This window comes from Sinocyclocheilus rhinocerous, unplaced genomic scaffold, assembly GCF_001515625.1.
Source record: "Sinocyclocheilus rhinocerous isolate Xijiao unplaced genomic scaffold, SAMN03320098_v1.1 scaffold620, whole genome shotgun sequence".
Lineage (NCBI taxonomy): Eukaryota > Metazoa > Chordata > Actinopteri > Cypriniformes > Cyprinidae > Sinocyclocheilus > Sinocyclocheilus rhinocerous.
In genome coordinates this window covers 125194-139187 of record NW_015637138.1, presented here as the reverse complement: position 1 = coordinate 139187, position 13994 = coordinate 125194, and the positions used below count along the sequence as shown (strand labels likewise).

Sequence of the window (13994 nt, the reverse complement as noted above, 5' to 3'; positions counted from 1 at the left end):
AAATCATCCCAATTAAAAGAACCAAAGACTTAAACTACTTCAGTCTGTGTGCATTGAATTTATTTAATACACGAGTTTCACAATTTGAGTTGAATTACTGAAATAAATGAACTTTTCCATGACATTCTAATTTATTGAGATGCACCTGTATACAGGCCAGTATCAGATGTTTTGGCACTGATGATCCTGACAGAAGCGATGCCTGACACTGGAGGGTTCTGCATGAGAGCCATCCTACCCTCCCAAGAGTTCACCCAGTACAGCCTCCCATTGTAGTACAGCACCTGTGTCAGACAGGACATTGAGGTCGGCAGATGTGGTGGTTTATTGTGACTGAATCTGAATACAGCAGTTCTCGCCCTCTTGGCTTGGACAGCAGGAGTTCCTGGAGCTGCGTAACACCACTCCAGGGTGAAGCCCTCTGAGGCATGTGTGTTATACGTGCAGGTCAGCTCAGCCGACGACCCCGACCGGACAAACACTGAGGGCTTTACCACAACTGCCTGCCATGACCTTACTACATCTGTACAAAGAGAACATATCTATACCTTGTGACAGTAAAGGCATTTAGAATGTTACAAAAGATTTCTATTTTTAAATAAATGCTGTTCTTTTAAACTTTCATAAAAGGAAAAATCCTGAAAAAAGTATCAGTTTCCACAAAAATATTAAGCAGCATGACTGTTTTCAACTGTTCCATTGATAATCATTAGAGTGATTTCTGAAGGATCATGTGACACTGAAGACTGGATTAATGACTGCTGAAAATTCAGCTTTGTCATCACAGGAATAAATTACATTTTCAAATATATTAAAACAGAAAACAGTTATTTTAAAATGTAATAATATTTCACAATATTACCCTTTTTACTTTTTGATCAAATAACTGCAGCCTTGGTGAGCAAGACTTTCAAAAACATTTAAATTAAAAATCTTGTTGAACCCAAACTTTTGAACAGTAGTGTAAAAATATGTATAATAAAAAGGGTGAAGTAATTACTCACCAAAGTACTGGAACAAAATGCATGTTGTGAGGACAATGTGACCATATACCATTATGCTTTTAATATTTTGTTGTCCTTGCGCTGAGATAAGGAACAGCTCATAACTGGTCAGCTCTAAATAACAGAAAGCACAACAATGTCCAGAATGTGCTTGCAAAAAGGGGAGGTAGGTGTGGCTAAACACTACTTATTGTTCTTCACTAAAGCAGCTTTTTCTTAAAAATAGTTTGAAAAACCACACTTGCAACAAAAGTTGCACATTCAACAGCCGTCTTCTAAGACAACCAATATTATTCTGAAAAAATATATTAATTTTATATTTACTTCTAAAGCAATTTAGGTTCACATGATATTATCAAGAGAAAAAAAATTATTTCTGTTATGGCCATAACAGAAATCGGGGGCTCGTCCGGGATCACAACCCAAGACCTCAAAAGTAAGTTAAAAAAAGTAAGTTACAAAGTAAGTTAAAAAAGAAAAATATGGCAGCCAAAATAAAGTGTCTGGTTCTAATATTTAAGATACTGGTTGTTAATAAAGTTTGTTTAATGCAGGGCCAATCAAATTGAAGAGTTGTGCTAGTTGTACTCTTTAAAAAATGTTGAACAATGTTTTACAATGCAATTTTGTACTGGTTTAATAAGCAGAACATTATGGTAAGCGATCAAAACAAGTACCACCACTTGAACACTTGAACCTCACTGAGGCATTTTCCACTTTGAGCCTGTTTCCTACTTCTCTGCTTCCATCATGTGGACAGTTACTGTATGCTTTCAATTCCATATAATGGCAATTTGAAAATAACAAAATTAGTGGAAAAGTCCTAATTACAGAGTAAACAATATCTTCAACCTGAATATTCACAATAACATTCAGCATTAACACTAATATAAAAAATGATAAAACATTGCTACCAATATTCAAGTCATTAAACAACAAGGCTAGTTTTTCGTACATCATGAACACATGAATGAACAAATGGACACTTCCATGTAACTTTCATAATCAAATGTTATACAAATTAAGAGTCCTTCCTGCTCAAGTAAATAAGCATGGCAGATACTGGCATTTCTTTCTTTTACACTCTACATCATAAGACATTTTAAGACAGCATTTTCATGGGCTTTCATTTTATTTTCTTCTTTACAGTCATCCCTCAAACTCCTCTGAATGATCAGAAAATGTTACATTTGAAATAAAACCTGCTCTGTTTCAGAAATCTGTCAACTGCTTGACAGGAAAATTGAAAACTCCTGAGAGAAACGGTGGCACAAGAGGCACAAGAAAAGCTGATGCTAAAGATTATTGTCATAAATTTAACTGAATGTCTAAATAACTGGACAAATCTGAATCCATAAACACAACTGTTACAAAAAAGTGGACATCTGCATCCCATCAAAATGTATAACACACTGTAAAACTGACAAAATAAATGAAAAAATACTGTTCTCGGTCAGTGTAACGGTTTGAAAAGATGACGAGAAGAACTTCACAGAGTGTTTAGGCATCAAATTAAGCTCATACAAAAAAATGTAATACTTTAGAAAACAAATCAAAGGTGATTTTTGACATGTAACAATTTTTTACTGTACTTGAATCTGTATAAAACGTTTGCCAAATTTGTCATTTATCGCCACATTTGTCGAAACCCTTCCCCACGTACATTTGGCTAGTCGTTAGCACATTATTTGTCTTGAGGGTCATTATACCAGTGACCCGGCGTGGTTCTGGGTGGGCACCATGATGGGCACGGCCCACATGCGGGACAGGGTGGCAGTGTTTATAGGCATGTTGAGCGGGCGTGGGGTCTGCGGCTGCAGCCCCTCAGTCCTGTGTGTGGAGCAGCTGATGGGATTGAGGACTGCGGGAGTGTGATGGCGATGGTGGTGATGGTGGCGGTGTGTGTGATTTAGTGTGCTGCTGCCGTTGTATCCGGGCAGGCCATGCAGTGGGTTGGGCTCCCCTGGGCGGAGGCGGTATGTGGTTGTGCTACCGGAAGTGGTGAGGATGGAGGCGGTGTCCGAGGCACCCCGAGGGAATGGGTAATGGCTGTTTTGGAGTGGATGCTGAGGGTCCTGTGCAGGAGGGCTGGTGGCTATGGAGGACAATGTGCCATTCTTTGATATGATGTCCGATCCTGTGCCGCTTTTAGCCCAGGAGACGCGTTTCGGGGCCTGTGCATCTTCCCTTAAAGCAATAGAAAGCAGATACTGTAATACAATTCTATTTTAATCCTAATGAAATATGAGAAATATAAGACACATGCTCACTTGATCTCATTGGCCATCTCCTCCTCTGCGTCACGGTTTCTCTTCAGAATAAAGATCAGGAATAAGACCAGAGCCATCAGACCCACCACAGAGCCCACCGTGGCCCCGGCGATCACCCAGGCATTGTTAGCTGCAGCCACAACAGGATCAATTCAGTTACAAATATAGTGAGTGCCGAAATTTACAAAAAATGTTGCATCAATCTTTGAATGATACTTACGGGTGGAGACCTCTAGATTGATGTGGCAGCTGTCAGTCCCAGCCATGTTGCTGGCGCGGCAAACATACTTGCCAGACATGCTTTTGGTGAGGTTGCTAAGTCGAAGGGTGCCTTGCCTCTCATCTTAAAATAGAATCAAACATTCATAACTTCATAATTGAACATCAAATGTGTCTTTTCAATAGAGTTGAAAAGACACATTCAACTGTTGTTATCTATTGTAGCATGTGGCTGCTTATTCTACTTTTATGGGTGTTTGTTCAGTTACAGGCACTTTAGGTCCTGAGGACTTTTAAAAATTAAACTTCTCCCACCTTAAAATACACCTTTCCCACTCTCACCAGTTTAATTTGTTCACTGACATTGTTAAACAGTATACACTACCGTTCAAAAGTATGGGGTCAGTAAGATTTTTTGAAGAAGTCTTTTATATTCACTAAGGCTGCATTTGTACAGTAAAAACAGTAATGTTGTAATTTTAAAATGTAATTTATTCATGTGATGGCAAAGCTGAATTTTCAGCAGCCATTACTCCAGTCTTTACTGTAATTGTCAAATTGACTTTATTGTTTCTTTGTTAAATAAGTCTTTTTTTTATTTAAAAAAATCTTACTGTCCCCAAACATTTGAACAGTAGTGTGTTACATACATACATCACAGGAGAAAATAATAAAAAATGCCCACCACAGTGTGATTTCCACAGCCTTTCAAATGTTTTCTCCTTAATAAACAAGCACACTAACTTTATTAAAAAAGGGCAAATTATCTGGGTTTGGTGGAAATGATGCCACAACTGTGGAACAGCCAATGATTTGTGGAAAATTGAAAGTTCATTCATATTTTAAGATTGAAAATGTAAAAAAATAAATAAATCGAATTCGTACATAAAATGCATTTGAAAAACAGCAAAGGTAAATGAATGTATGATAAAAAGTTTTTTTATGTGATAGTTTTTATGTGACCTTCATATAATAAAAAGCTTATCTTGTAGTTTCAATAAAAATAATAAAAAACACTTTTGCCATAAAAGTGCACAAACTTGAAGAAGCTCCCTTATATGATATGATGACATAGACAGTAAATAAGAGTATAATCCTTTGAAAATCCCTATTTATGAGAGCACTTTGTCATGACTGACACATATATGGGACATATGTGTTAAAAGATCTGGCCACAATTATGTTGACAATACTAAGCCTATTTTCACTGCATGACAAGAAGGATGAGAAATTAAAACCATAAAGGCAGAGAACAAACATTACATTTCTGCCATTATTACAGTGTTGACATAGATTGCAGTCGGGCCATCTGCTGCTGTAGCTTCTGTCCACACACTGATTGGCCTGCAGTGATGAGCAGCCAAACTCAAATTCCTCAGTGACCCAGAGCCGAGGCCAGATGCCCAGGGACCCCAGTCTGGGCTTTACAGATTTCACAGGCACTTTTATACTAATGAAGTGTCACTTAAAATGATTGGCTTCATAAAATCAACACTTCAATGGTATGTTTATAAAAACCATGTTATGATGGCTGCTTCACTTTGAGTTGCTTTTACATTGAATAAGCTACGAGATACAGGACCGATTTTAGCCCTCTAATAAGACTCACAAATAGTACAGCATCACACGATTCATAATTTCAACAATGGGATGGAACAAATAAGATGTAAGGGGTAAGGTGATATTTAATATGCTTTTAGACTGATATGCTTGGGATATTGAATGACTCTAATCTCACTGACACACACTGATACAAATGGCTGATTGCTAAAAATGCTTATCAAGCTTTAAGCTTTTTTATTGTTTTTATCCTTTTTGCATTTTTTTGTTGACAGAGATTTTGTGTGGATGGTAAACCTCACTCTTTGAAGGTTAGAGGTGCTGTGGGACTCAAAATAGTGTATATACGTTGCATGTTTTTCACAGAATGATGATCCACCACTGTCTTGACTGGAGGAGACGGGGAATGATATGAAAAACAAGGTGGGGGCGGGATCAGAAAATAACCCTTGCCAGATTCAAACCCTGCCAGGCCACATTTCAAACATATTTCTTTGTATTCATATCGTACCATATTTTAACAATGATGCTACAAAGATTATCTTTAAAGACTCAGTATTTTATGTGGCACCAGTCGGCTTTGAATTAACACCTCAGAATCACGCAAAAGTGAAATTCGTTTTTGATTATCAACAGCATTGTATTCACAGTCAGCCATTTATTCGTTTATTCTTCAAGTAAAAATTTCCCATTACAAGGGCTTACAGATTTTTAAACGTTTCTTACTTTATGTGTAAAACTTCCTTAAAAAAATACTGAGTGTAGCTTTAAAAAACAATTATGCAACCATTCAAAAGTTTGGGGTCAGTAAAATAAAATAAAAAAATGCTGCATTTATTTGCTCAAAAATACAGTAAAAACAGTAAAACTGTGAAATGTTATTACAATTTAAAATAAATGTTTTCAATTTGAAAATATTTTAAAATGTCATTTATTCCTGTGATGGCAAAGCTGAATTTTCAGCATCATTACTCCAGTCTTTAGTGTCACATGATCCTTCAGAAATCATTCTAATATTCTGATTTGCTGCTCAAGAAATATTTCTTATTATTAACAATGTTGAAAACCATTGTGCTGCTTAATATTTTTGCTGAAATCATAATACATTTTTTAGGACTGATGAATAGAAAGTTCAAACAAACAACATTTATTTGATGAATGTCACTTTTGATCAAATTAATGCATCACTGCTGAATAAAAGTATTTATGTCTTTTAAAAAAAATCTTACTGACCTCAAACTTTTAAATGGTAGTACAAGTAGATTTATCATTCCTGTACTCAAGACATGTACAAGAAAACAAGGGTTGAGGAATAAACTAAGCAACACTGTAAGAGTGAACCGCACATTTACTGTGGCTCTCAAGAGTCTATCTAAAGGAGTTCTCTCTATCCTAGGGTCTATTCCCTTACCCATGTATCCCAGCACAAGCACAGGCTGGGGGCAGGACCTCCACTCTGTGAATGCGCAGATGAGAGTGACAGAGAGAGAGGGTGAGAGGAAGACATATGACCAGGAGAACACGATACGTTTGTTTGAGGGGAGATTTACTGAACACCTTATCTCCCTCAGGTCTCTCCTCAGGAGAAAAACTGGGAGACCCACGTGCCTGGGATCAAGGAGGAAATTTGCTGCATGGTTGATAAGTATAAGCCAGCTTTACTGAACAGCTGGCACAGCCATGTATTTCAACTAAAGATTTATGCTGATCAGAACGAACATATCAACAGAAATCGTCATGATATATTTGGAAAAAATGTATCGGATACTAATGCACAATTTCTATTTTAGTTACTGTAATATGTCATGCTTTCTTTATCATTTGATATGGACTTAAGAGAACACGCCAGTAGAAATGTTGTAAGCAGTGCCAGCCTGTAGGGTTGTGGGGCAAGATAATGAAAATGGGCCCCACTAGTGTAAAAACTGTCATAGCTATTTGACAAGTGAATAGAAAGCACCTAAAATTACGATTTCAATATTTAAGCGTAAATCTGTATTAAGTGTAACACATTCAACATACATATGTAAACAGATTTAAAACAGATTAAAAAATAGGAGTGCACGTGACCTTGAGTAAATAGATATTCATGAAACAAATAAATAAAATAAAATATAAATTAATTCTACATGAAAACTAAATAAAATAAACAGAGCATAAACAAAATAAACATAGAGATATGCACAAATGACTAGAAATACAGGCTATTCTGCTTGTTTTTAAGGTCTGATTGATGATCACAAAAAAAATATTGCATTAGACATTGGATGGTGGGTTAAATCTAAATTTTGACAGAGGGAGAGACCTGTATTATTGGCAAGGAGGATGAGTGGGATAGATAAAATCAGGCCCGGTCCTACGGTGGTACTAGCAGGTGCTGAGCACCCTCAGTTGAAGCTGTAATAGGATATAGCTGTAACAGAATAGGATATTGGCAAACACTCCATTGCGTACTTGTGTTTGTGCTCTGTGGAGCGCTAAAGGTTTCTATTTACAACGTGTTTTTGCAGCATTGAGCAATGTGGCCAATCACAGACATATATGTTGATTTCATGAACACAGTGGCCAGTCAGAAGTGTTTAAGTTAGAATCCACGCTCAACACGCCAGAGTTTTTGTTCAGTGTTGAGTTCTGCATGCTCGCAAATCATCTCATTATAACAAAGTGAGAGGCAATGTAAATAAGAGATTCATTGTGCTGTGTAGAGAACTTCATTAAATATAACATAACTTGGTGAGATCCCGATGAACTAAAATGAGTGACTGCTTTTTAGTGATTATAAGGAGCACTCTTTGCGCCATAGCAATGAACGGCACAAAAATGTATGGTTAGGCCTATATATCTAATATTCACCCTCACTAATTTCAGAAGCAACCTCAGTGATTTGATTCTGGAGCCATGTCTGTAATTATTTAACGTAACATGCTGAATGTGGCTCAATTTTCCCTCATATGACAAGTCTGTCTGTGATCATGGGCATCAATACAGAGTTTATATGTTCTGTACAGAGAGTTCTGGCATGAAACTCTAGATGGCGCAGTCCGATAGGTCTAACTCAATCTGATCTATTGACATCATTATCACATGGCACAGCTGATTGGTTCTCTCCTGTATCGGTAGCCAATGAGCTCACTGCTCACATTCAAATATATGACTAGTGCTTGCCGTAGCAGTTGCATCTTGCTTCAGAAACCCTCCACCTTCCCCAGCTCCACCTGTATAGATCTGCTACAAGGTGATTCATGTATGCTATATGGGGGTTATTTCATGTATGTTACATTTGCAGCAGCAATATTTCTTACATGCTCACAGCAGCATGTTGTGGATGTATTGACAGTAGTAAGTCTCGGTACTTGCTCTGCCGCAGCAGCAGCAGTGTAGCAGATCTATTCCTCCAAGACCAAATACATTAACATTGTCATGTACATTACCATGCCAATCCCTCCGAGAGTTGTCATGACAGAACAGTTGTCATGCATTTATTAAAACAAGTACTAATACTACAGCGATAAATATTATTTATAGCAGTCAGAACATCCTTTTTTCGGCTCCCGAAAGATACCGTTTGGATTCTAATTCTACCACAACTTCACTTTAATCTCTCGATCATTCTTTCATTTTAAATGAATTAAAAATAGCATTGATGTAAAACAAGACTTCATGACGTTATGAGAGACTATTCTGAGAGGCAATATCTAGTGAATTCCCAAATCTGAACCTTAACAAAACAATCTGCACACAAAATCTGAACTGTAACAAGAAAGGTTTTCAGACAAACTTTTTCTTTATTACCAAAAATGATTAAGAACACAGAGTTTGTTGTCCCTGTTTGTAGGGCAGCACAATTTGCCCAAAAAGGTTGTTTTTATATATCATTATGACTACTAATAATTCTGATCATTGTTATTACTGAATAAAAACATTAAACAAAATAATAATTATTGATAATAATTATCAATATATTTTACAGGAAACTGCAGCATGACCTGTTAACATACAGGGGGCCTATAACTATAAATGTTTAGCAAGGTCTAAGGATTTATTATAAAATAAATTATGATTAAAAATCTTTGACAGTAATTTCTAAATTTTTGTCAGGAAATCTTATGCATCCACTAAGAGAGAAAAAAAAACCTTGTCTACACTGGAGAAAAACTTAGAGAGAAGCAGAAGTATTATTTTTCCTATTTTTATGCCAAAATAAGGTGTTGTGAGCAAGTGCACAAATGTAATGCAATGTCTGTTTCATTCATACTGGTAGCCGGATAGTGCCTGTGTGCAGTAAAACTCATAGAACTCAGAAGTCATATGACGTTCCAGGAAATCCCTAATATGGACAAAGCCATATGCTATTGCTGTAGCTGAATAAAACGCAGATAGAGACGTTTTAACTGAGCAAACATTAAGACAATAAACATACGATTGCGACTAAATAGTTTATCTCTGTTCTTCAAGCCATGTCGGGTATTTATGAATGAACTATATTTATAATGCAATGCTCATCAACATAGCCTTTATCACTCTATAGAATATAAAATAATGATTTTGCCTCATTCTGTTATTTGAAACCATGTCAGATCACAAAAGGATGTTATTTCAAACACTCGACTGACGTTATGAAATGAATTTGGAGTAAAAACATGTCATTAAAATGTTCTCTTTGTTGGACAACAGGTTTGTAAATAGGATCATACACATGCAAAACCCATGCACAGATGCTATTGTGGTAAATGTATTAATCGCACAGACAAAATATGTGCTGCACTGTAGAGCCCTGGTGCGTAGATGCTGTAGATACGTAGTCTAAAGGTGTGGTCGGCTTGAAGTGGCGCTGCACAGTGCGCACAGATGGATTCGAAAGCGTGCAGGACTGTCGGCTCTCTATAGCTCTCGCGGTACTTTGATGCCATACACCGATCGGTCTGCGTAGCGCCACTTCAAGTCGAACACACCTAGAAATTCAACTGACAACCTCGTGACCACGGGGCCCTCCCCTTAAGGCAGGGCCCTAGGTGACCGCCTGTTGGATGGGCCGGCACTGGTTGTAAGATGTTCCTGGCACTCAGTCAAGGTCAAAACTGTCGTGTTTAGAGGCTGATGGGAATGTGTTTCTCTGGCTGCTCTGAGGGTAACAGAGCTATTTCCACCTCACCTCAGGCCAAAGCGAGGGAGACACGCTAAATCAGTGATAAATGATGCCTGTGCTCTTCATCTCTACACAGCATCTAACCAATCTCATCGAGATAATAAACAGATCACGCACAGAGAAAAACAGCCCCTCAAAATGATACAACAATAATAACAAAGATAAAACCTATTTAACACAGTCATATACCACCGTTCAAAAGTTTGGGATCTGTATGATTTTTGAAGAAAAAAAAATATTTTATTTGATATATTGGGATGCAATATTGGGAAATATTATTACTATTTAAAATGACTATTTTTGTATATATTTTAAAACATAATTTATTCCTGTGATGGCAAAGCTGAATTTTCAGCATCATTACTCCAGTGTTCAGTGTCACATGATCCTTCAGAAATCATTCTAATATGCTCAAGAAAATTAGCTGATCTGCTGTTGAAAACAGTTGTGCTGCATTATATTTGCGTGGAAACTGTGATACATTTTTCTTGCGGTATAAAACCATTTATTAAAAAACAATCATACTGGTAGTGTATTTCTTTTTTTCTGCTTTAGTCAAATTTATCAATAGAGCTGTTCAGTTTTAAGTCTGAAAACATACAGCATTTTTGGGACAATTGGGTCCCCTTAGAATTTTGAATGGGTTTTTAAAATAGCATTTTTTGATTTATAGTATGACCAAAATAAGCACTGTGGTTGACATTACTTGAAGAGACTACAACATAAATTACAGTCAAACAACATGAATTTTAAAACTGTTGTATGGTTTAAAGTCATTAACAAGTAGCAACAGTCAAGTCAGTTGGCCAATTTTTGCAGCATATAAATTCCCAAATTCACAAAGGAAATTCCTGGGGGAACGAATCGTAAATTAGCCTTCCAGGTTGGTCTACAAATAGACATTATAACTGAACAACTCTATAATCATATTCTAATTCCTTTTATATCTAGCTATTTTGTGCTACATGTGAAAGCAATTAAAAAAGAAAGAAATTGTTGATAAATTATTTCAATGCAGCATAGCAAATAATTGTTGATGACAGGATGATCTTGAGTTAACATTGTTTATCAGTGTTAATTCTGTAGACAGGTTTGTTTAAAAAAAACATTAAAAAATTTAAATAAAACATTTATCTTAAATTGTAATAATATATCACAATATCACTGTTTTTACAGTATACAGTAACATTTAAAAATCTCACAGATCCCTAACTTTTGAATTGTAATGTACCATCTAATTTAACCACATTTTAACCAGTCAATATATATCAACACATACAGCAAATTAAACAAAATTGTCACACTGTACCTTTCCGTATCAATAATGTATGAAAAATTAAATCAAAGATTATTTTTAATGCATCCACAGAAGCTCCTGAATTTTTCTCAGATAAAGAAAGACAATCAAACAATGGCAAACATACAGATGCAGGAAACTCACTTTGCATGGGAGAGAAGAAGACCTCAGAAAGAGGAGCTGCTTTGGTCCATTTGTACTGAGGAACAGGTTTGCCATAGCTGGATTTACAGCTCAATGTTACATTGCCACTCAGTACAGGGTTTCCTGTCATAGAGCATACAGGCGTGGATGGAGGAACTAGAACAAACAGAGAAATAAATCATGACACAGACACTTAAATGCCCCAAATATGTTAATATTTTGCCAATGTACCTTTAACATTGAGGTGTACTTCCCCAGACAGGCCTGGAGCTCCAGGAATGATCACGTGGCAGTGATAGCGCCCAGAGTCAGACTCCTGCGTGTTGTTGATATAGATGGACAGATTGGCAGAGGGCATTGACATGGCAAAACCCACTCGCCTCCGAAAGTCAGTGCTACCGATGCCAATCTGTCCTGAGAAGTAGGAGATGACCTGCAGTCAAAAATGCACAGAGAGACCTTAAGACACAACTAGGTATGCACAGTACTACACATTTGCAAATTGTTTGTCTGAACCACTCAGACAACCCCCCTTCAATGGAATGGGGTTTCAAGAAGGGTCTTGAGGCACATTTTGAAAAGTTTCATCTTAAGCAACATCTTATAAAATGATCATGATGTAAGATATTGAAAGAAAAAGCATGATTCCAAAAAACTAACAAAAAAAACATCCATGTACACCACTGTTGAAAAGTTTGGGGTCAGTAAGATTTTAAATGTTTTTAATGTCTCTTCCACTCACCAAGGCTATATTGGTAAAATATAGTTAAAACAGTAATGTTGTAAAATATTATTACAATTTAAAACAACTGTTTTCTATTTGAGTATATTTTAAAATCCAATTTATTCCTGATGGAAAAGCTGAATTTTCAGCATCATTACTGATCCTTTAGAAATACTCTGATGCTCAAGAAACATGCTAAGAAAAAAGATAAAAATATGAAAAATAAACTAATAGGCTAGTAGGTTGTTGGACCTGTAGATATCATATGGTCAAGCGCATTAAAATGAGAGGCTTGTGGGACTGTTGAGAAAACGGTCAATGATAATGATGGAGGTAAACTGTCATGCTAAAGATAATCCTCAGATGTACAGTAAGTGCAGATGGTCAAGTTCCAATTTTAGGCTGATTTTCCATTTATTTATGATAATCTAGCAGGCAAAGGGAAACTGGTGAAACTACAGACTATGATAAGCAGCACAAATACCATTCATACACATGCGCAGGTTGAATGTGATAGCTAGCTCGCACATACAGTATACACATTATCACACCTGTGTATTAGCTGACATTTACATCTCCATCTAAAACCCTCAGCGCTAACGGCTTGAGTAAATCCACTTCTCGCCCATCCATCAAATTCTTCACGTGTATTTTCATAAGCAGTCTTTGACCTTTCAAGTGTTCCATACTCTTCCTGTGACATTAAAGTGAAAGCCATCTGTTGAGAGGATGCAGAGGGGAGCTGGGTCTGACATGTCAGGTTCATGTAATTTATTAGTCTGCTGATGGAGGACAACAGATTGTTCTACCATGTAATCCATCCCTCTTTTTTTCAAAATGACAGCAAAGGAGGACAGGAAATGGATATTTGACAAATAAAATTGACTTATTTTATATTCAACATTAAGATGAATTTAAAATTAAAAAATTTAAGATTGAATTAAAATATATATAAATTTAATGAATTATTATTACATTTATATATAACCTGGACTTATATATAATGTAGACGTCTACAATCAACATCAAGATTATGGGTTAAATATAATATATACACATTTAATTATTGCTAGTAAATTAATTATATATAACATGGATGTACATATATCATGGACTTACTGTATTTTAAAATTTAACATCAAGATTATGGGTTAAAAATATATAAACTTAATTATGAATAAATTACTTATATATTACATTGGACCTATATATAACATGGACTTATTAAAATGTAAAATGTAATGAATTATTATTAATAAATTATCCCTACATAACATGGATTATTTTAAAATTCAACATCAAGATTTTGGTTTAAATGTATATACATTTAATTGAATTTTATTAACAGGACTTAAGACTTATATATAACTTCAATTATATCAATATTTTGAGTTAAATATATATATTTAATTAATTATTGATAATAAATTCATTATATATAACATGGACCTATTTCACAATTAAACATTAAGATTTTGGTATGAATATTTGGTATGAATGTTTATATGCATTTAATAATTAATCATAAATGACCTCTATATAACATGGCCTTTGACTTATATTTAACAAAAATTGCCATCAAGAGTTTGGGTTAAATACATATAAATTTAATAAATTATTAATCAAATAC

At 35.7% G+C, this 13994-nt stretch overlaps 1 protein-coding gene across 2 annotated transcripts in view; it reads right to left on the bottom strand.

Moving 5' to 3' along the window:
• Window positions 1-1582: 1582 nt before the first annotated feature.
• The window catches only part of LOC107748586 (endothelial cell-selective adhesion molecule-like), a 44626-nt gene continuing 32214 nt past the window's right edge, over window positions 1583-13994 (bottom strand). The window contains exons 3-8 of one of the 2 annotated variants that reach the window (XM_016563440.1): window positions 11872-12073; window positions 11641-11796; window positions 6465-6509; window positions 3495-3617; window positions 3275-3404; window positions 1583-3191 (exon numbers count right to left, since the gene is read on the bottom strand). In XM_016563440.1, the coding sequence (XP_016418926.1) occupies window positions 2708-3191; window positions 3275-3404; window positions 3495-3617; window positions 6465-6509; window positions 11641-11796; window positions 11872-12073 (1140 nt within the window). In that variant the 3' untranslated portion in view covers window positions 1583-2707. The remainder of the gene's footprint in view (window positions 3192-3274; window positions 3405-3494; window positions 3618-6464; window positions 6510-11640; window positions 11797-11871; window positions 12074-13994) is intronic. The other variant, XM_016563441.1, reaches the window with a different exon arrangement.